Below are 22,367 nucleotides of genomic sequence, written 5' to 3' on the forward strand. Positions count from 1 at the left end.
AACAGGATTGTTAAAATGAGTACTGGTAACAATGAGGGAGCCTCAGATAGCTTCTATGACATTCATTCAGGAATGAAAGTAACAGCTATTATTTGAGTGCTTACTCTGTGCCAGTAAGAGTTTATAGGCTTTATCTCAATTAATTTTCACTCCATAAGATGAAAAAAATTGAGGCTTAGAAAAGGTAATATTATATGATATCCAATTAGGATCTAATGGGTGTTCATTCCATGGTTAACCATTCCCCTATTTTTTGTGATGTAAAATAATGCTGGAGGAACATTCTGTGTATATGCTTTCATATGGTTCTTTTCCACACATGAATTACGTGTGTAAAAATAGCCAGGGATAACATTTTTGAGGATCTAGATGGAAAATGCCAGAGTCAAACCAATTTATACTCACAGGGTTAATGAAGAAACCCATTTCCCTGATCATACTGAGGAATGACTGCTTAAAAATTTTTTTTTTTCTTTCTGATTTGTAAGGCAAAAGAGGTACTGCTTAAGTTTAAATTGTATTGACTGCATTTAGTGATGTTAAACTTTTAAAAGTAAACTGATAATAGCTAGTCTTCATCTCTACTGGGGGTCCTGCCTAGGTATCAATGAGTTTTAAGAGCTCATTACTATGCCTCATTATTATACGTATGTTCTGCCTAGGTATCACTGACTTGTAAGAGCTCACTGTTTGCCATATACAGTACATAATTACCCCAATTTAAAGCTTTCATTATCCCTAACTCAGCTGTTAATCAGTGTGTTATAAAAGGCTGCCCTTCACTTATTCGATGATAAAAATAGGGCATGGTGGTGCATACCTATAGTCCTACTATTCAGGAGGCTGAGGCAGAAGGATTGCTTGAGCCCAGCTAGCCTGAGCTACACAGTGAGATCTCATTTCTAAATATAATCATTTTTTAAAAAATTAATTGCATAGCAGTACCACATACCTAGCCCAGGCTGGAGTGCAGTGGCATGATCTTGGTGCACTGCAACCTCGACCTCCTGGGTTCAAGCGATTTTCATGCCTCAGCCTCACCAAGAGCTGGGATTATAGACATGTGCTACCACATCCAGCTAATTTTTGTATCTTTAGTAGAGACAGGGTTTCAACATGACTTCAACTGATTCACCTGCCTTGGCCTACCAAAGTGCTAGGATTACAGGCATGAGCCACTGTGCTCAGCCTCATAAAGGAATGATTAAACCTCTGTTCTCTACCACAAATTTAAAAAAAGGAATGCATCATATGTAGAATTCTTTAGTTATCTATGCTGGTACTCTTGGCCCCTACTTTCAAAGAAACCAGGATCACAAAAAATTGAGCTTTCATTTTCATCTTGAAAATGAGATGGTAATTTTACAGATTAAAAGTGCAAATGTGTAACAATGTAAATTGTGTGTGTGCACATACATGTGTACACACCTGAATTTGTAGAACGACAAGACTTCAACTCTCCCTTCTTTGAATTGCTGCTGAAATTTTTACTACTTTCATGGCACTCAAGTCACTCCACTTATTTAATCACTTTAATACAGAGAAGCTCTTTGAAGGCACGGACTTTTCCTGTTTTTGCTGCAATGCTTTTCACAGTGTTTTATGCAGTAGAAATTTAACAAATACTTGCTTAATTGAACCAAATGTTGATGCTAACTGTAATATTACAATATAGTGATTATGGTTACATATTTGTAATCATATGAAGAAAACTATACTGGCACTATTAAAATAACAATACTATCAGACAGAAAACCCTAACTGAGTACAGAAGATTTAATCCAGAAGAACAAGGTATAATTACACCATTCAGTATTCATTAGGTAAATAATTCTCCAAAATTTCAGCACTAAGAAAACTGGAAAATCTCACCTGATCCTCTTTTGCTCTGTCAGGTCACCCTCACTAACCAACATCGCTGATAATAACCGAAGAGTTGAATTGGCAGATTTAGACTGGTTGTTTTTCATACCCAACAGCCACCTTACCAGAAGTTTAATTGCCTGTACCTACAAAATATTAACATGCTAAAAAAAGAAAGCAACTTAAAATTCCAATTAAAGGGAAAATTAATTTATATTAGATTAACGAGATTACTTATCTCCATCAGCAGAAATTTTATTAAATAAGGGGATAGTAACAGTAACAATAAGAACTAATATTTACTCTGTGCTTAACCAGTGCCAAGCACTTTTCTTAGAGCTGTATATGTATTAACTTATTTAATCTCCCAAAAAACTCTTATGAGGAAGATTATTTTTTTCCCTAACCGATAAGGCAATTGAGATACATTGCTATGATAGATAACTTGCTCAAAAGTCTGGTTCCAGAATTTAGGTTTTCTTTATTTTTTTCCTTTTTTCTTTCTTTCTTTTTCTTTTTAAGATGGGGTTTCACCATGATGGCCAGGCTGGTCTTGAACTCCTGACCTCAGTTGATTCACCCACCTCGGCCTCCCAAAGTGCTGGGATTACAGGCGTGAGCCACCGCGCCCGGCCTAGGTTTTCATACTTAGATGCTTGTCCAAGATTTTGAAACTATTTGAAAATACATACTTAGAAAACAACAATTTAAACTATACAGGCCAGGCATGGTGACTCATGCCTGTAATCCCAGCACTTTGGAAGGCAAAAGCAGGTGGATCACTGGAGACCAGCATAAAAAATCCCATCTCTACTTAAAAAAAAACAAACACAAAAACAAAAACAAACCTAGCCAGGCACGGTGGCACATACCAGCAGTCCCAGTTACTCAGGAGGCTGAGGCATGAGAATTGCGTGAACCCAGGAGGCAGAGGTTGCAGTGAGTTGAGACTGTGTATCACTGCATTCCAGCCTGGGTGACAGAGCAAAACTCCATCTCAAAAAAAAAAAAAAAAAAAAAAACCTAAAACAAAACAAAAAAACAACACTGTACTGATTGCAGTAACTGAAAATAACTTCAGAGTTTTACAATTTTGTAGTACTGAAAAACTAAAGAAACCATCAAGTCTGATTCAGTCTCATTTAATATTCTGACCAAAAAAATGGGAGTTTCTATAATAATTGGTAGTCATAACTAGTTGGAGATGTCTAGTCAAAAGATTGTTAGCAATATATGTGAAAGAGCTAGCCAAAGGCTGGGTGTGGTGACTCATGCCTGTAATCCCAGCACTTCGGGAGGCTGAGGTGGGTGAATCACCTGAGGTCAGGAGTTGGAGATTAGCCTGGCCAACATGGTGAACCCCCTTTTCTACTAAAAATACAAAAATTAGCTGGGCATGGTGGCACAAGCCTGTAGTCCCAGCTACTTGGGAGGCTGAGGCAGGAGAATTGCTTGAACACAGGAGGTGGAGGTTGCAATGAGCCAGGATTGTGCCACTGCACTCCAGAGCCTGGGTGACAGAAAAAGACGCCGTAAAAAAAAAAAAAAAAGTGCTAACCAAAAAATCAAAGTATTATTCATTAAATTTATTGACAACCTGGAAAAATGAATTGATAGAATATACGATGACTATGAAGCAACACAAAGTAAAACAGATTACCAAAGAAGATGATACAATCTTATTTTAAATCCCAAATCTGCCACTGTTAAACTGAGCTTTACTTTATATCTATTAAATGTCACAAATTTAGTAATGATCATCTACTTTTTTTGATTTTGTTTTGTTTAGACAGAGTCTTGTTCTGTCCCCCAGGCTAGAGTGTGCTGGCACAATCACAACTCACTGTAGCCTTGACCTCCTGGGCTCACGAAATCTTCCTGCCTCTCAGTTTCCTGTAGTAGGTTAACTACAGGCATGCACCAACACGCCCAGCAAAATTATCATTATTTTTATTATTTTAGACGGAGTTTCACTGTTGCCCAGACTAGAGGGCAGTGGTGCAATGTTGGCTTACTGCAACCTCTACCTCTCAGGTTCAAGCGACTGTCCTGCTTCAGCCTCCAAAGTAGCTGGGATTACAGACATGCACTACCACGCCTGGCTAATTTTTGTATTGTTAGTAGAGAAGGAGTTTCACCATTTTAGCCAGGCTGGTCTCAAACTCCTGACCATAAGTTATCTGCCTGCCTTGGCCTCCCAAAGACCTGGGACTACAAACGTGAGCCACTGTGCCTAGCCTAACTAATTTTTATTTTTTTTTTGTAGAGACATTGCCCAGGCTGGTCTCCAACTCCTGGGATCAAGCGATCCTCCTGCCCGCCCCTGCCTCCCAAAGTGCCGGGGATTATAGGTGTGAGCCACAGTGCACAGCTTGACAAATATCTATCTTTGCCAAGTTAATATTCATATGCTTGTGGATAGTGGTGGTGGTGCTGGGTTTAAGATGCTTCTGAGCACCGTCATTCTATAAACAATCTCTCTATAAAACAGCCTCACTGAGATTGTTTTAGCAGGCAGAAGACAATAACATATAATAAACAATGAAAACTACAATGTCTTCAAGAAACAATTTTTACAATGGATTTTAAAATAAAGCACCTTCTTAACAAATGCTTATTAACCACTACGTTTAAAAAAGGCTACTGGCTAGGCACAAGGGCTCAAGCCCATAATCCCAGCACTTTGGGAGGCAGAGTTAAGGATCAGCTGAGCCGGGGAGTTCAAGACTGAACTGAGCAGCACAGCAAGATACCATCTCTATTTATTAAATTTTAAAAAGGTGAGGAGGATATCTACAAATGCGTCTTTTTAAAATACGAAGATTACCAAGACCTACACAACTTTACCTTTGCTAGTACTTCAGGGGAAACCTCTTCATCTGGAGACCACAGTTTTCCATTCTTTTCACCTGTTGACTATAGACAATTGAATAAATTTAGCTTCCAGCATGAAACAAAAATTTAAGCTTTTGCTAATTCAGATTTTCATGCTGATCACCAACCAGAGCTTGGAAAAGAACAAAGTTAGAAGCCTCATACTTCTCAATTTTGAAACTTACTATAAAACCTACAGTAATCAAGAGTGTGGGCTGGTACCAGCAAAGATAGACATATAGATCAATGGAATAGAGAACCCAGAAAACCCTTGCATATATGGTAATTCATTTTTGACATGGGTGCCAAGACCAATCTTCAGGAAATCTTTTCAAAAAATGGTGCTAGAAAACCTTGATATCTGGCCGGGGTGGAGGCTCAAACTTGTAATCCCAGCACTATGGGGGGCTGAGGCAGGTGGATCACTTGAGGTCAGGAGTTTGAGACCAGCCTGGCCAACATGGGGAAATTCCGCCTCTACTAAAAATACAAAAAAAAAAAAAAAAAAAAAAAAAATTAGCTGGGCATGGAGGAGTATGGCTTTAGTTTCAGGTACTTGGAAGGCTGAGGCTGGAGAACTGCTTGAACCTGGGAGGCAGAGATTGCAGTGAGCCGAGATTGTGCCACTGCACTCCAAGCTGGGCTACAGAGTGAGACTCTGTCTCAAAACACCACCACCACTACCCTGGATATCCATAAGAAAACAAACAAACAAAAAAAAAAAAACAGACAAACAAAAAAATAGATGTCAATACACATAAAAATTAACTCAGAATGAATCAAAGATCTCAATTTAAGAGGTAAAACCAGCCAGGCATGGTGACTCACACCTGTAATCCCAGCACTTTGGGAGGCCAAGGTGGGAGGATCACAAGGTCAGGAGATTGAGACCATCCCAGCCAACATGGTTAAACCCCATCTCTACTAAAAATACAAAACATTAGCCAAGCGTGGTGGCATGCACCTGTATCCCTGCTACATAGGAGGCTGAGGCAGGAGAATCACTTGAACCCAGAAGGCAGAGGTTGCAGTGAGCCAAGATCGAGCCACTGAACTCCAGCCTGGGCCACAGAGCTAGACTCTGTCTTAAAAGACAAACAAGCAAAACAAGAACAAGAGTTAAAACTGTAACTCTGAAAAGATGACACTTGGGGAAATCTTCACGATCTGGGATCTGGTAAATATCTGACAAAGGTTTTAATATACAGAAAATGTAAATAACTCTTAAAACTCAACAAGAAGCAACCTAACTAAAAGCGGATGAAGGCAGCCTGGGCAACATGGTAAAACCCTGTCTTAAAAAAAATACAAAAATTAGCTGGGCACAGGTGACTCACACCTGTAATCCCAGCACTTTGGGGGGCCGAGGAGGGTGGATCACAAGGTCAAGAGATCAAGACCATCCTGGACGACATGGTGAAACCCTGTCTCTACTAAAAATACAAAAATTAGCCAGACATGGTGGCATGTGCCTGTAGTCTCAGCTACTCGGGAGTCTGAGGCAGGAGGTATCGCTTGAGCCTGGGAGGCAGAGGTTGCAGTAAGCCAAGATTGTGCTACTGCACCCCAGTCTGGGTGACAGAATGAGACCATGTCTTTTTTTTTAAAAAAAGAAGTGCGTGAAAGAATTTAACAGACAGCTCTCCAAAGAAGATATTACAGATAGATAGTAATAAGCACACAAAAAATATCCTTGATGTTATTATTCATTAGGAAAATGCGAATCAAAACCACAATGAGATACCACTTCATATCCACTAGTATGGCTATTTATTTTTTTAAAGGAAACTGTAACCCAATAATGTTATTCCTAGATATATACCCAAGAGATAAGAGAACAGTAACATAAATGTTCTTGTCAGCATTATTCACAATAGCCAACAGCTACCTATTGGCAATCCAAGTGTCCAACAACAGACAAAGAAACTATGGGATATATACACACAACAGAACACTAGCCACAAAAGGAACAATATTCTGATACATACTACAACATGGATAAGAGATATGTAGAATAGAGTTGTTGCTTAATGGGTACAGAGTTTTTGGGATGATGAAAAAATTCTGGAGATGGTTGGGGTGGTGGTGATTAGATGACAATGTGGCATTTCATAATGTTAGTGAATTTTACACTTAAAAATGGCATATTTGATATAATGTATATTTTATCACAATAAAAAAAGATCACCTGAAAACACAATCTATCAACAATTATCATTTAAGAGGTATGTTAAATTTCACATTTGTTGACAACCACATCTATCAAGAGTAAAAACTGCAAGGATATTTGGGGTGGGAAATGAGACTTAGGCCACGTTCCTCTTCTCTTGTCTGCTGCATTCAAAAGTGGGAGGTGGTACAACTACAAAAGGTGTACGAGCAGGTATCTTTAAGTTCCTGATATTGAGGCCTCAAGCCTACCAAACCGTGTGAGAAAGTTATAAACTTTGGATAAACTGGCTTTGTGGCAAATTAGTACTTAATTGTAAGTCATCCACAATGATCCAGCATGGAAAGAATGGTTTGTGTCTTCGCAGAATAACAATTGATTTAATTTAGATCCATTTGTTAAGGCAGTGATTCTTTTTTTTTTTTTTCCTTTTTGAGACGAGAGTCTTCCTCTTGACGCCCAGGCTGGAGTGCAATGGTGCCATCTTGGATCACTGCAACCTCCGCCTCCTAGATTTAAGCGATTCTCCTGCCTCAGCCTCTCGAGTAGCTGGGATTACTGGCAACTGCCACCACTCCTGGATAATTTTTGTATTTTTAGTGGAGATGGGGTTTCACCATGTTGGCTGGGCTGGTCTCGAGCTCCTGATCTCAGGTGATCCACCCTCTTTGGCCTCCCAAAGTGATGGCATTACAGGCGTGAGGCACCATGCCGGGCCAGCAGTGCTTCTTAATCAAGGTATGTTTCCAAAATCATTTGGGGAATCTTTTCAATCTATACATTCCAACCCAGAGGTAATAAATCAGAGCACATAGACATCAATAAATCTTGGGCCAAAAGTACAGTGTAATATCTTAAAAATTAGTCAAATTCAAGTCCACTTACTTTTTTTTTTTTTTTTTTTTTTTTTTTTTTGAGACAGAGTTTCCCTCTTGTTGTCCAGGCTGGAGTACAACGGTGTAATCTTGGCTCAATGCGACCTCTGCTTCCCGGGTTCAAGTGATTCTCCTGCCTCAGCCTCCCAAATAGTTAGGATTACAGGTGACTGCCACCACACCTGGCTAATCCACTTACATTTACATTTCTAACAATGCTCGATAAAACAAATTCTAGCCAGGAATGGTATGGTGGCTCAGGACTGTAATCCCAGCACTTTGGGAGGCCAAGGTAGGTGGGTCACCTGAGGTCAGAAGTTCAATACCAGCCTGGCCAACATGTCAAAACTCCATCTCTACTAAAAAATACAAAAATTAGCCAGGTGTGGTGGCAAGTGCCTGTAATCCCAGCTACTCAGGAGGCTGAGGCAGGAGAATCGCTTGAACCCAGGAAGCAGAGGTTGCAGTAAGCTGAGATCATGCCACTGCACTCCAGCCTGGGGCACAGAGAGGGACTGTCTCTAAAACAAATAAACAAAACAAAACAAAAAAACCAATTCTAGCATTCCAGAAAATTATAGGCTGTCTTTTGAAGGTCAGGACAATAGCTTTTAGTTATATTTAACGTTCATGATTCCCAAATCCCATGTTCTGATTTTTATTTGTTAAGTGTGAAATTCTAGTAGTAATAGCTACCATGAAATCAGGAAGTCGTTTGGAATGTAAATAAGTAAGTAATAAATAAATAGAACCAATGTAGAATAATTTAAAAGAAAAAGAAAAGTACATAGAAACAGAAGTGTTTCCGTGACAAAGATATAAATAGTCTTAATCTCATGATTCTCAATTTAATTAAATGAGAAACTTACCCTGTCATTCATTAGCAGATCTTTCACAATAAAATTTGCCACTACAGATTTCATTGGGGAAGCAAACTGATCTGGAGCTAACATAGAAATGTGGCCCAATGAAACTAATGGAGTTATAAGTTGTTCTGGCACATCAGCATTCAGACTCCTACTGAGTGGCTATAAAAATAAAACAGACAAAATTACCGATTTGTTTTATAAATATCTAGACATTCTACTGAATTTATCATGCCCAAACCAACCTGCTCTAATATGATCATAACTAAATTCAACCACGTTAAACACTTGGTTCTTAATTCGCCTACTAAATTTTAGCAAGATTTAAAGAGTGTAGAAAAAGATAAAAGAAAAAAATAAAACCCAGGTAAAAGAAAAAAAAAAAAAGAACATTTTTTGCTTCACCAAATCAGCATCATTTTTGATTAATCTACAACAATAGATTTGCTATACTGGTGGATTTCTCACCCTGTGGGAACATTTAAAATCATCTTAAATCATATAAAGTAAGAGTTCACTGGGTTTTGGTCACACCATCTCCAACTTATAATAGGAATACATTTCTATTTTTTGCTTTATTTTTGTTTTATTTTTAGGAATACATTTCTAATAGTAAAATGAGGCCAATCATCATATGTAAAGAAAGGGAAACAAGATTAATTTTCAGGTAGGGTTCTTAGGTACTTCAAACTGGATTGTTCAAAATTATCTACTAATACTTTCTGAGAATAAATGCACCACTGAGCCAATAAAGCTAAAATTAAGTAAAATGTTCTAATATAAACACATAAAGCCAGGTGTGGTGGCTCATGTATGTAATCCTAGTACTTTGGAAGGCTAAGGCTTTGGGTGAATCACTTCACTCCAGGAGTTTGAGAACAGCCTGGGCAACATGGCAAAACCTCAACTCTATAAAAAATACAAAAATTAGCTGGGCATGATGGCATGTGCCTGTACTCTCAGCTACTTGGGAGGCTGAGGCAGGAGGACTGCTTGAACCTAGGAGTTCAAGGCTGCAGTGAGCAGAGTGCACCACTGTACTCCAGCACTGGTGACAAAGTCAGACCTTGTCTCAAAAACAAACTAAATAACAAAAACCACAAAACGTCCTTCAATATGAAGTATGTGAACATACAATCTAATCTAAAGGCTGGGAATGCAGTGCCATATAAAATAGAAAGAATCCCTGCTCCCAAGGAATTTATATTCTAGGGGACTACATATAAACAGCTTAAAAAAATCTAGCTTCCATCTTCATCAAACTACAGAGCTTAAAAAATAAAGACCAATATAAACACAACCTATGTATTAGATATACCTCAAAAATCTGTGCAAGCTGGACTTCTTTATTTGTGAATATGGCGTGTATACAGTGCACAGCCTGTTTTGCTTGGTGTGGAGTACCCCTCTTTGCTTTTTGATGTAAAATGGGAATTAAGGTCCTGCAAAAAATAATATAGTTTTTTTTTCTTAAAGCTATAAAACAACAAGTATTCCTTTGGTTGACTTCCACTTCCCCTATATAGATGGATGCTGGCAGAGAAGCCTCCTTAAAAATTATCTGAGCTAAAGAAAGACTTAAAAAAGCTCTCTCTCTACCCCCAAGTACAACCAAGAAATACAATGCCTCAAGAAAAAGCCTACTTCAGGAGACAATTTTTATTTTAAAGCTGTTTCACAAATATTCAAAATAACAAGCAGCCCTGAATTCATAATCTAAAGCTTACCCCATGACATGTTTTTACATTTACCTTCTAAGTGGAATATTGCTAATTTTTCAATTCCCTTTTATAATCCCCTTCAGTTATTTCAAAGTAGCTACGGAAAAAAGAGTAGCAAGAGGCCAAGGTGAAATAAAGTATGCAAAGATACAGATACATATATATCAGCAGAATGGCAATAAAAACATCTAACAATTATGTGCCAGACATCATTCTAGGTATTTACTTATGGATTAATTCAACTAATGATCACATCCACTCACAGAAGACTATTATAGTCATTACACAGATGAGAAAACTAAAGCACAAAGATGTTATTTAAGCCTCCTGAGATGATGAAGCTAGGAAACTGAGAGTTGGGATTTGAAAATTAGCATTTCTTTCAAAATCCATACACTTAACTTCTACACTGACAATGAAGAGTAAACTAAAACAGTCTGTTAGGATGAGATGAAAAAACATGTAACAGTCTTCAAAAATTAAATGCTGATGACAGAAAAAAATCATTCGGTAGAATGAAGAAAATAGTGTGCTTACATGAACTTACAAAAAATAGACAAACATCTAGTAGATGAACATTCATAAAAAATATACATAGAAAATATTACTGGTGACTATTTTGTTTTATTTTTTCTAGTTTCAGTTTGCTACAATGAATACAAGTATTTTTATAAGCAGAGGAAAATTGATTAGGTGAAATAAACATTTAAAGAAAGATATTTAATGTTTTTTATATATATATGTGTGTGTGTCATATATTTAATGTTATAAGAGCCTATTTTATAAATTATAAAGGTAGTGGTATCAAATGCAAGGGTGACAATGTCGTCTTATGATAACGGAAGTCTAGACATGAAAAGCTATACTGCAGGCTCCAAGCCATGCACCTTAACCAAAAATGGGAACATATGCTAGCTGGTTTAAGTCTAATTTGATGTTTATAAATATGCCTGAAGCTTCCCTCTATGGACTTTGGAATTATGAGATAGGAATGTCCATGCCCAAATAGACTTCCTTGACTGAGTCATGACTATGCTTCTAAATGGAAGACGCATTTCCTCTCTCCTATCTGTTTAGTCTTTCACCACACCGTTTACCAAAGTAACACCTCTTATAAAATAACACTAGTGAATGATAAAGACAGTTTCGATCAAACGGTTGTTAAACGTATTACTAATTATTTTTAGCCTAAATAAAATAATACAGAAGTCAACTTTAACCTTTCTTCTTGTTTTTTCTAGAGCACTATAATCCAGTGATGCCATCAGGGTTGTTATTGAGGTCTTTAGTGTTGTCCTTTTCTGTTTCCCTGTGATTATTTCCTTTCTTCTCCATTAGTGTTATGAATAAGGTGTTTTATTTCTCACGTCCAAAGTTAACTCTTCCATCTATACTCATTTTCAATTGCTTCCTTTGAGGTAGAATTCCTCTAAGAATAGATTCTTTGCCTTTAAAAAATGTATAGGTTTTCTTCCCTTGAAAAACTCATCAAAAACTTTATCCTATTGTCAACTATCTTTTTTTATGCTGTACACATATAAAGTTTATTATCTCTAGTCTATAAACTCCTTGAGGGCAGGGACTGATTGTGGTAACTTTTTTTATCAGCCAGAATAATGCTGACAATGAAGAGAACGTACAATGAACACTGAATTATTTCACAAGTTAAACTATTAGCTCACAAATTTAATAAAAACTTCAGGAGATTGCTTGCCCTATAATTACCATGTAAGGAAAATGGTATGTAGTTGAATATGCCCTGAACTACCTACATATACCCTGAACATATGGTTCAACAGCTATTTGCAATGTGTTTTTCCCTCTAAAAGATGTCTTCTGCAATTTTTTTAAGTCTAAATATAACATCTCAGCAGAAATTCCACCTTAACCTTTTAAGATGCCAAAGTGAACCATTTGTCCCCTTTTTTGGTGGGACAGTAAAGTGACGGTTATTGAATTTATAACCCATTTACAGAAAAAAGATGAATACACATGGATCAGAAAGACATTAATCATTAATATAATAAAACACTAAATTCTGTGATAACTTTTGATTCTTAATATCTTAAAATAATTTCGTTCTAATGATGGGAGAGGCTTGTAAGACAAGGGAAAGACAAAACAGAGGAGGACACAGAAAAGTAGCTTCTAAATCAAAGTTGTCTTTCCTCTCTATCTTCCTACAAAGAAGGAAAACAATTATGCTACGGTTCCCACACTTAGAAACTTTTGTATTTATCATGGGAGAAAAAGTGTACTCACGATCGTATTTGGGGAAGATCTGTTTCTATTTTGTGACCTGTATTTCTAAAAATTTGAATAGCAGCTTCTGCTACCTTGTCATCCTCCATTCTTAGGCACTGTAACAAGGACTCATATGTCTCTGCAGAGTGGAACGAGGTAGGATGTGTGAAAGACAGAACCTGAAAAAACAGATATAGCTTTAGAAGTACACATTTACATACAGCCTTTTGTCCTATTTTCTTCTTTACCTCTTAGTCTATTCTGCTACTTGGAACACAAAACACAGAGCTCTGTTTTTACTGAATGTGATTTACAGTATTAATAACTCTTACCAGTTTATAAATGTATTGTATTTAGGTGAAGGAATGCTTACTTGAAATAAAACCTGCATCCGTAATGACTCAATCTTTGTGTAATGTAAACAAAATGCTAACTCAGAATTTTCTTTGACTGGCAAAAAGATAATCTATGAGAAATTTTTTCTTTTCTTTTCTTTTTTTTGAGACAGGATCTCACTCTGTTACCTAGGCTGGAATGTGGTGGAACATCACAGTTCACTGTGGTCTCAACCTCCCACCTCAGCCGCCTGACCTGAGACTACAGGTACACCACATGCCTGGCTAAATTCTTTTGTTCTTTTTGTAGAGATGAGGTCTAGCTATGTTACCCAGGCTGGTCTCCAATTCCTGTGCCCGAGAGATCCTCCTGCCTTGGCTAGGATTACAGGTGAAAACCATTGTACCCTGCCAAGGAACTATTTCAAGTGAAATCTATCACTCATCATGACTATCAACAAAGAAGCCACTATTGTGAATTTTTAATTATGATTACAACATATAATTATTCCATTATGACACAAGCACAAATGTGCCCTTAAGTAATTTTTAACAAGTTAGATACATGTCTAAAGAGTTAACCTTCCATAAAGTAGAAACAATTCAGTTAATGTAGTATCAAGAATAGGGCTGAAAATAGAAGCAAGGAGAAAGGGAAATCGAGCAGGTGGTCTCCATTAATTAATTCAATAAGCACTTATTTAATGGTAAGTGCAGATATTGTCTCATTTGGCAAGATTTGGAGTGAGAATATCTAGTTATATGGTTTTATTTACAAAAATTGGAGAATTAAATCAGAAAAATGTAATAAAAAGCAATCTATTAAAATATATTGCCTTAAAGGTGGCTTCACTTTTAAAACGAATTGAAAATACAACTCAAATATTAAAAACATAATTAAAATCTTATTGAGGCATCATATCAATTCTTTCAATGCAATGATATTTAAGACTCTCAGAATATGATCCCATCATTCTTTTTCTATCTAACATCACTGTACTTGGTTGTCTCTTCTCCCTTATGCCGCAGTGGTATCAATGTCTCTTTGCCTTCAATTTCTACTTTTCTTTTATTTAATCTGATGAAAGCTCTATCAAGGGCTGCAGCTGGTTGAAAGCCAGGTTAAAAGCTGGTGACAGTAACTTGCTTACCCAGTGGCACTCAACAATCTGGAACCTTGTCTCCCATTATTCCCCAAAGCACCACTTCTATGTAGTCATGCCAGTCTCCCAAGAATCCCACAAATATGCCAAAAAACTAATCACTTTGATGATGATATTCTACCCCCCTAGGTTTTGTTACATATCCTGTCCAAAAAGTTTTAAGCCACACCTTGCTATTACTTAGTTAAGACTGGATTGTACAGCAATCACTAACAAGCACAGCAGGCATGGAAATGATAAACAGTGAAACAATCAACTATTAATTTATGATCTAAAATAATTACATTATGTTATGATGTAAAAACATGACTTTTACATAATCTGACTTTCAACACAAGTTTTAATCTTTCAAACAGCTTCCTATGAAGTAAGTCTGACACTTGCATATCCTGAAAAGAAGGCAAATTATGACCCTACGGAAATACATGGCAACAAAACTGTTTCAAAAATACCTTAAGAAGTTCAAGTCCTGAACGAATAGCTGTATCTGGACTTACACCCTCCTCTTCATCATCTGCGGTCCCCTCTATTGACTTATTCATCAATTTCACTAGTGCACTATTAAAAGAAGAAAATATAACTCAGTTACCACTATAGTAGTAACTATATCCTCATCACACTGTGATAGAACATATATAGAGCCTTAAAAGATCGAATTCAAAGGAATTTCTGTGTGCGTGTGGGTGGGGGGGAGTTCAACTTTGTCCTTTACTTGATAACTAAACTTCTACATAGTATATCCCCCTAAGAAACTTAATGTATAAGAATAACTCTTCTTGGTTGGGCGAGGTAGCTCATGCCTGTAATCCCAGCACTTTGGGAGGCCAAAGAAGGTGGATCACGAGGTCAGGATTTCAAGACAGCCTGGCCACAAAGGTTAAACTCCATCTCTATTAAAAACTACAAAAATTAGCTAGGCACTATGGCAGGTGCCTGTAATCCCAGCTACTCAAGATGCTGAGGCAGGAAAATCGCTTGAACCTGGGTGGTTGCAGTGAGCCAAGATCGTATCACTGTACTGTACTCCAGCCTGGGTGACAGAGTTGAGAATCCATCTCAAAACAACAACAACAACAACAAAAACAACCAAAAAAAAACCAAAAAACTCTTCTAAAAAATAACAAAACTAGCCGGGCGCGGTGGCTCAAGCCTGTAATCCCAGCACTTTGGGAGGCCGAGGCGGGTGGATCACGAGGTCAAGAGATCGAGACCATCCTGGTCAACACCGTGAAACCCCGTCTCTACTAAAAATACAAAAAATCAGCTGGGCATGGTGGTGCGTGCCTATAATCCCAGCTACTCAGGAGGCTGAGGCAGGAGAATTGCCTGAACCCAGGAGGCGGAGGTTGCGGTGAGCCGAGATCGCGCCATTGCACTCCAGCCTGGGTAACAAGAGCGAAACTCCGTCCCCAAAAAAAAAAAAATAAAAAAATTAAAAAAAATTAAAAAATAACAAAACTAAAATTAAATTACACAATACACATTGGTAATATATTTACATAAGTAATTTAATATTCATTTCCATATATACTGAGATCATTTTCAGTTTTAAGAACAATATAGTAGCTGCTAAATAGGCAATGACAACTGACTCAAAAAATATTTATATGGACAAATGAATTAATATACTGGTAATTAATATACTGAATCAGTAATTTTATTTCTATAAATTTATAGCAAAGAAGCAAGTCATCAGAAGCATCATGCTATATTTATAAAGATTCATTAATTAGAAACAATGTAATTGTCAAAAATTAAGGAATTAGTTTTTCAAAATACCCACCTCCAAGAAATAGAATATTATCTGGTCAATAAAAAATCAGACTATGTAGCAACATGGTACTATTTTAAGTAAAAACAAATGTGATTTCTGGTTTTGAGATTCTTCACTCATCAGTAAACTGAAGAAGATATTACCCTATTATGAGAACATTCAATTATTGTTGCAAATGTTCAAAATAGTTTGGTTAAGTTTTTTTCCTTTGGTGTTACATATATGTCAAATTGTTCATTTAAAAAAATTTAAGTACCAAATATGTATAGGATGCAAATGCTGAAATTCTTTTCACTTACAAAACATTAACAAATAAAAATTATAAATATTTATGGGTACACAGTGATGTTTCCAGACATATAATGCATAGCAATCAGATCAGGATAATCAGCATATCCATCATCTTAAATACTTATAATTTCTTTGCATTGGGAACATTCAGTACTCTCCTTCTAGCTATTTGAAACTATGTTATTGTTAACTATAGTCATCCTACTGTGCTATGGAACACTAGAATTCATCCCTTCCATCTAGCTGTAATCTTTTTTTTTTTTTTTTTTTTGAGACAGAGTTTCGCTCGTTACCCAGGCTGGAGTGCAATGGCGCGATCTCGGCTCACTGCAACCTCTGCCTCCTGGGTTCAGGCAATTCTCCTGCCCCAGCCTCCTGAGTCGCTGGGATTACAGGCACGCGCCACCATGCCCAGCTGATTTTTTGTATTTTTAGTAGAGACGGGGTTTCACCATGTTGACCAGGATGGTCTCGATCTCTTGACCTCGTGATCCACCCGCCTCGGCCTCCCACAGTGCTGGGATTACAGGCTTGAGCCACCGCGCCCGGCCCTAGCTGTAATCTTATATCCCTTTTTGTAATTTTGTATCTCTCCATAACCTTCCCTTCCCACTACCTTTTCCAGCCTCTAGTCTCCTCTGCTCTATTTTTTGCTTCTGTGAGATCTACTTTTTTTTTAAGCTTCCACCTGCCAGTGAGAACATGTGGTAGTAAACTTCCTGTTCTTGGCTTATTTCACTTAACATAATGTCCTCCAATGCCATTCATATTGTTGCAAATAAGAGCATTTTATTCTTTTTTATGGCCAAATAGTATTCCATTTATCTATGTACCATATTTTCTTTACCCATTCATTCCTTGGTAGACACAGAGAGATTTCAAATCTTGGCTACTGTCAATAATGCTGTAATAATCATGGGTGTACAGGTATCTTTTTGATATACTTATTTCATTTTATTTCTTTTGGATGTATACCTAGTAGTGGGATTGCTGGATCATATGGTAGTTATATTTTTTTAGTTTTTTGAGGATCCTCCATACTGTTCTCCATAATGGCTATACTAATTTACAGATGTTGAAGTTTAAACTAGGTTTAGCACTTACTTTCCTTTCCCCAATTACATCACAAAAATTATTTTAAAATTCATTATTATCTTCAGTTAATCTGATAGTATTAAAGAATTGGTGTTTATGTGCACAAACATTAGCCTAAAGTATAATTTATACACCACACAATTCACTGAATTAAATATACAACTCAATGGTATTTACTATATTCACAGAGATGTACTACCTAATTACAGAACATCCCACCACTGTCCTAAGTCAAATCCCTTACCTGTTAGCAGGAACTCATTCACCATTACTGCCTCCAGCCCTAGGCATTTACTAATCTATTTTCTGCCCCTATACATTTGCCTATTCTGAACATTTAATATTAATGGTATCATACAATTTGATATGGTTTGGCTGTGTCCAAACCACCCAAATCTCAGTTTTAACTGTAATAAGTCCCACATGCCAAGGGTGGGGCCAGGCAGAGATTACTGAGCATGGGGGCAGTTTCCTCCGATATTGTTCTCCTGGTACTGAATAAATCTCAGGAAATCTGAAGGTTTTATAAAGGGGAATTCCCCTGCAAACTCTCTTGCCTGTCACCACGTAAGATGTCCCTTTGCTCTTTCTTCATCTTCTGCCATGATTGTGAGGCCTCTCCAACCATGTGGAACTGTGAGTACATTAAACCTCTTTCCTTTATAAATTACCCAGTCTCGGGTATGTCTTTATTAGCAGCATGAGAACAGACTAATATACAACTGTTATCCTTTGTGACAGCCTCGTTTCAATAAGCATAATGTTCTTAACATTCATCCACACTGTAGCATTAATCGGTGTAGTAGAATTTAAATAAATTTCCAAATAATATTCCAGTATATGGATTTAAGAAAAACAATTTTTTATTTTATTGGGGGGGAACAGAGTCTTGCTCTGTCACCCCCAGGTTGGAGCACAGTGGTGCCATCTCGGGTCACTGCAACCTCTGCCTCCCGCGTTCAAGCCATTCTCCTGCCTCAGCCTGCCAAACAGCTGGGACTACAGGTACCCACCACCATACCTGGCTAATTTTTGTATCTGTAGTAGAGATGGGGTTTCGCCAAGTTGTCCACGCTGGTCTTGAACTCCTGACCTCAGATGATACATCTGCTTTGGCCTCCCAAAGTGCTGAAATTACAGGCATGAGCGACTGCGCCCGGCCGAGAAAATTTATTTATCCATTCATCAGTTGATTTAGCTTAACTCCACTTTTTTGGGATATTATGAATAATGTTGCTACAAACATTTTTCTTGAGTACATACTTGAATGGAACTATTGGGTTATATGGTAACTCTATATTTAACTTTTTGAGGAAGTACAAAACTGTTTCCCAAAACAGAGTTGCCATTTCATATTCCCACCAGAAATATATGAGGATCCAGTTTTTCCACATCCTCACCAACATATCTGTCTTTTTACTTACAGCCATCTCAGTGGATGTGAAGTGGTATCTCCTTGAGGAGATACATGCATATATAAAACATTCTCATCTCCACAAAATACTGCTCCATACCTCTTCTGTGGTCAATCCTGTGCTTATTTACCATCTTATCTAGTACCTGTTCAAAACTGCCCATTTAAAACTGAGTCATTTGTCTTATTATTATTCAGTAGTCAGAGTTCTTTATACATCCTGATATAATTCTTCACCACATACATGCTTTTGAAGTATTTTCTCCCAGCTTGTGACTTTCATGTTCTCTCTAAGAAATCTTTGACAACCTTATGTGTTTTCTGGAAATTTTAGATCTGATACTGTATTTTTAAGATTCATCCAATTTGAGAAAATCATTCCAAATTAAGCATTTTATTAAGAAATCCCAGTAAACATTGCATGAATTTAACAAAATTACAAGTGTTTCAAAAAATTTATAAATGTATGTAAATACTTGTGATAGGTTCCATGTATAAAATTAATGAGTATTAACTACCTGTCATGTGCCAAGTCTTACAGTTTACCTGAGAAATACATTGTGAAATGAGACACAATCTCTGCTATCATTGTAATGTTGGTAATCACCAGTATGAGTAAAGGAGCTACAAGCGAAAGACCAAAGTCTTGAAACCAGGATCATAATCCTTCCTCTTATAAGGATTTTTCCACTTTTAGAAATTAGATAAATAATATATACTTCACAGGGCTATCACCATGCAAAAGATGATCACCAATCCAATTGCCTCTTCGAAACTGCTTATGAAGTCTACGCTCTACAACCAATGTTACAAATCTTCACCATCTATCTGAAGTCTGAATCTTCCCACTGAGCAACTTCATCTTTAACAGAAGACAGGGTAGTAATGGAAGCCTTGAGTGAAAACTCTTCTCTAATTTTCCATACCTAATCTTCGAATCTCCTCTAATTTGTGTCTATTATTTTGTCATGTCATAGGCTAAGATGTACTTCTTAACTGCTCTGCTTCCTTAGGAATGTTGCTCTTCAACTATATTCACCTTCCCTTATCTGCAATCTGTCTTCTTTTCACCTAGCACCTTTTCAAGGTATTTAAATATTCAAAATAATTTAGTCAAAAACTATAGCAGAAGATTCTTCTTCAAGCTTACTCCCTTTCCATCATCTCATTTCTCTCTGCTACTTTTTGTTTGAGGCTCAAACTCTGATTTTAGTCCTTTTTTTTCTTGATCTTTTTTTGAGACAGTCTCATTCTGTTGCCAAGGATTGAGTGAAGTGCCACGATTTCAGCCCACTGCAACCTCCACTTCTTGGGCTCATTCTTTCACCTCAGCCTCCCACATTCCTGGGACTGCAGACCCATGCCATGGTGTTCAGCTAATTTTTGTATAGATGGGGTTTTGCCATATTGCCTAGGCTAGTTTTGAACTCCTGGACTCAAGTGATTTACCCACCTCTGCCTCCCAAACTGCTGGGACTACAGGCGTGAGTCACCACACCCAGCCTTGTCCTTTGCTTTTTATATAAAGTTGGTGCTGTCTACACTGATTGTCTCCACTGGTGCTGTCAATTTATCTCCTAAGCAGGGTTTTAGAAGGGTGATAAGGTTATGTATCCCTTTAATATGCTTAAGCCTCAGGGTAGCCAAGTGGTACCTACTGGCTTTCTGCTGAGCTGGGCCAGTAAACAGACTTCAGCAGTCTTCTCTGCATAAGTATCACTGATCATTTTCTCTGTGTTCCACAATGTAGATGTTGGAAAGGACTGTTGTATGCCTTTCTGAATCCATAACATTCTGGCTTTGTCCTTGTTACTCCACAGAAACTATTCTGGCCACTGTGATTTCTTCCCATTTCCTAATATAGTCGATGATTCTTAGTATTTAACTGACTTCTGGATAGCATCTGACCCCTCCAGATTTTAACCCCTCTTTGTTTTTTTTTTTTCTGCTTTTGACTATATCTGCTCAAAACGTTTCTTTTTTTAGGGGGGAGTCACTCTGTCACCCAGGCTGGAGTGCAGTGACACCATCTTGGCTCACCACAACCTCCAACTCCTGGGTTCAAGCGATTCTCCTGCCGCAGCCTCCCGAGTAGCTGGGACTACAGATGTGCGCCACCATGCCCAGCTAATTTTTGTATTTTTTTTTTTTTTAGTAGAAACAGGGTTTCACATATTGGACAGGCTGGTCTTGAACTCCTGACATCGTGATCCATCTGCCTCAGCCTCCCAAAGTGTTGGGATTATAAGCGTGAGCCACCGCGCCCCACTTGCTCAAAACTTAAAAAAAAATTTAACCAAGTCCGTTATCTTTTCTGCCAGCCTCTTAATTGCTAGTTTCCCTCAGGATTCAGTCCTCAATCCTTTTCCTTTTTAAAATTTTACTCTTTCTCCTGGGTTTCAGCCATCATTACAATGACTACTTTATTTTCATCTACTACCTATAGACCGTTAACAAACTGTAGCATGCATATGTCAAGCTGTATGAACATATGCATAGGGGGGAAATGGATTATATTTAGAATGATTTTCTATTAACTCCAATCCTTTCTTTCAAAATTCTAGACTAGGGGCGGTGGTTCACACCTGTATTCCCAGTACTTTTGGAGGCCAAGGTGGGTGGATGACTTGAGGTCAGGAGTTTTGAGACCAGCCTGACCAATATGGTGAAACCCCATCTATACTAAAAATACAAAAATCCATCTGGCATGTTGACATGTGCCTGTAATCCCAGCTACTGGGGAGACTGAGGCAGGAGAATCACTGGAACCTGGAGGCAGAGGCTGCAGTGAGCCGAGATAGCACAGAGTGAGACTCCATCTCAAAAAAGAAAAATTCTAGATTATCACCGAAGTGCATGCCAAGAATTATTTTATAAATATTTCTTGATTCCCTTTGCCTTTGCTATCTGCTATGTTTTCTTTCTAGAATAGGTACTAAAATATTCATTCAGCACTTAATATGTGTGAGGTATTATGCTAAATGTTTTACATATTCATATATTATTTAATTATCTTAAAAATTATAGTGAGTAGTGATTATCATTGTCCTTATTTTCGTATTTTTAGTAGAGATGGGGTTTGACCATGTTGGCCAGGCTGGTCTGAATTCTTGACCTCAGGTGATCCCTCTGCCTCAGCCTGCCAAAGTGCTAGGATTACAAGTGTGAGCCACCACATCCAGCCTATTGTCCTTATTTTCAAAGATGAGTAAACTGAAGCTCAGAGCAGCTTAAGTAATCTACTCAAGGGCACTGGCTGGTCACCTGGACTGTACTTCCCCTGCAATCTTTACCTGGCTCATCCCTGTAAGTCTTATCTTTCACTATCCATCATATGTGCCACCTATTTCAGGAGGTTTCTTTACAACAAACCCATCTCACACAATTTGGATTACATAACTATCTCCCCCCAGTTATGGAATGTACTTTACAAATCATTCTTTTAAGTATATGTTAAATGAATAAATAAGCCCTCTATTTGTCATTTAATATTTAAGAGTTGGTTATATGGAAGGACTGTAAGACAGGTTTATCACTAAAATTAAAAGAATTACATAAAATTAGTCAATTAGAAATTCTAACTATTAGTTCACTTCTTTGAGCCCAAACAACTAATGATGATGCTGAAAAAGTTCAGTTTTTGGTCTTTTAACACTGGAGATCAAATATTATGCTATAATTT

General features: G+C 37.5%; 1 protein-coding gene across 4 annotated transcripts in view; it reads right to left on the reverse strand.

Annotated features, from left to right (window-relative positions):
• PDS5A (PDS5 cohesin associated factor A) overlaps positions 1-22,367 on the reverse strand; it is a 157,705-nt gene that overhangs the window by 48,473 nt on the left and 86,865 nt on the right. For all 4 annotated transcript variants that reach the window (XR_004267489.1, XM_032273988.1, XM_032273989.1 and 1 more), the window contains 6 exons: positions 14,564-14,669; positions 12,632-12,792; positions 9,967-10,090; positions 8,652-8,810; positions 4,711-4,779; positions 1,873-2,009 (listed from right to left, as the gene is read on the reverse strand). Coding sequence is in view for 3 of the 4 variants with exons in the window: in XM_032273988.1 (XP_032129879.1) it covers positions 1,873-2,009; positions 4,711-4,779; positions 8,652-8,810; positions 9,967-10,090; positions 12,632-12,792; positions 14,564-14,669 (756 nt within the window). In the remaining variant the exon portion in view is untranslated. The remainder of the gene's footprint in view (positions 1-1,872; positions 2,010-4,710; positions 4,780-8,651; positions 8,811-9,966; positions 10,091-12,631; positions 12,793-14,563; positions 14,670-22,367) is intronic.

This window comes from Sapajus apella, unplaced genomic scaffold (genome assembly GCF_009761245.1).
Source record: "Sapajus apella isolate SASKATOON/1434 unplaced genomic scaffold, GSC_monkey_1.0 scaffold5, whole genome shotgun sequence".
Taxonomy (NCBI): Eukaryota; Metazoa; Chordata; class Mammalia; order Primates; family Cebidae; genus Sapajus; species Sapajus apella.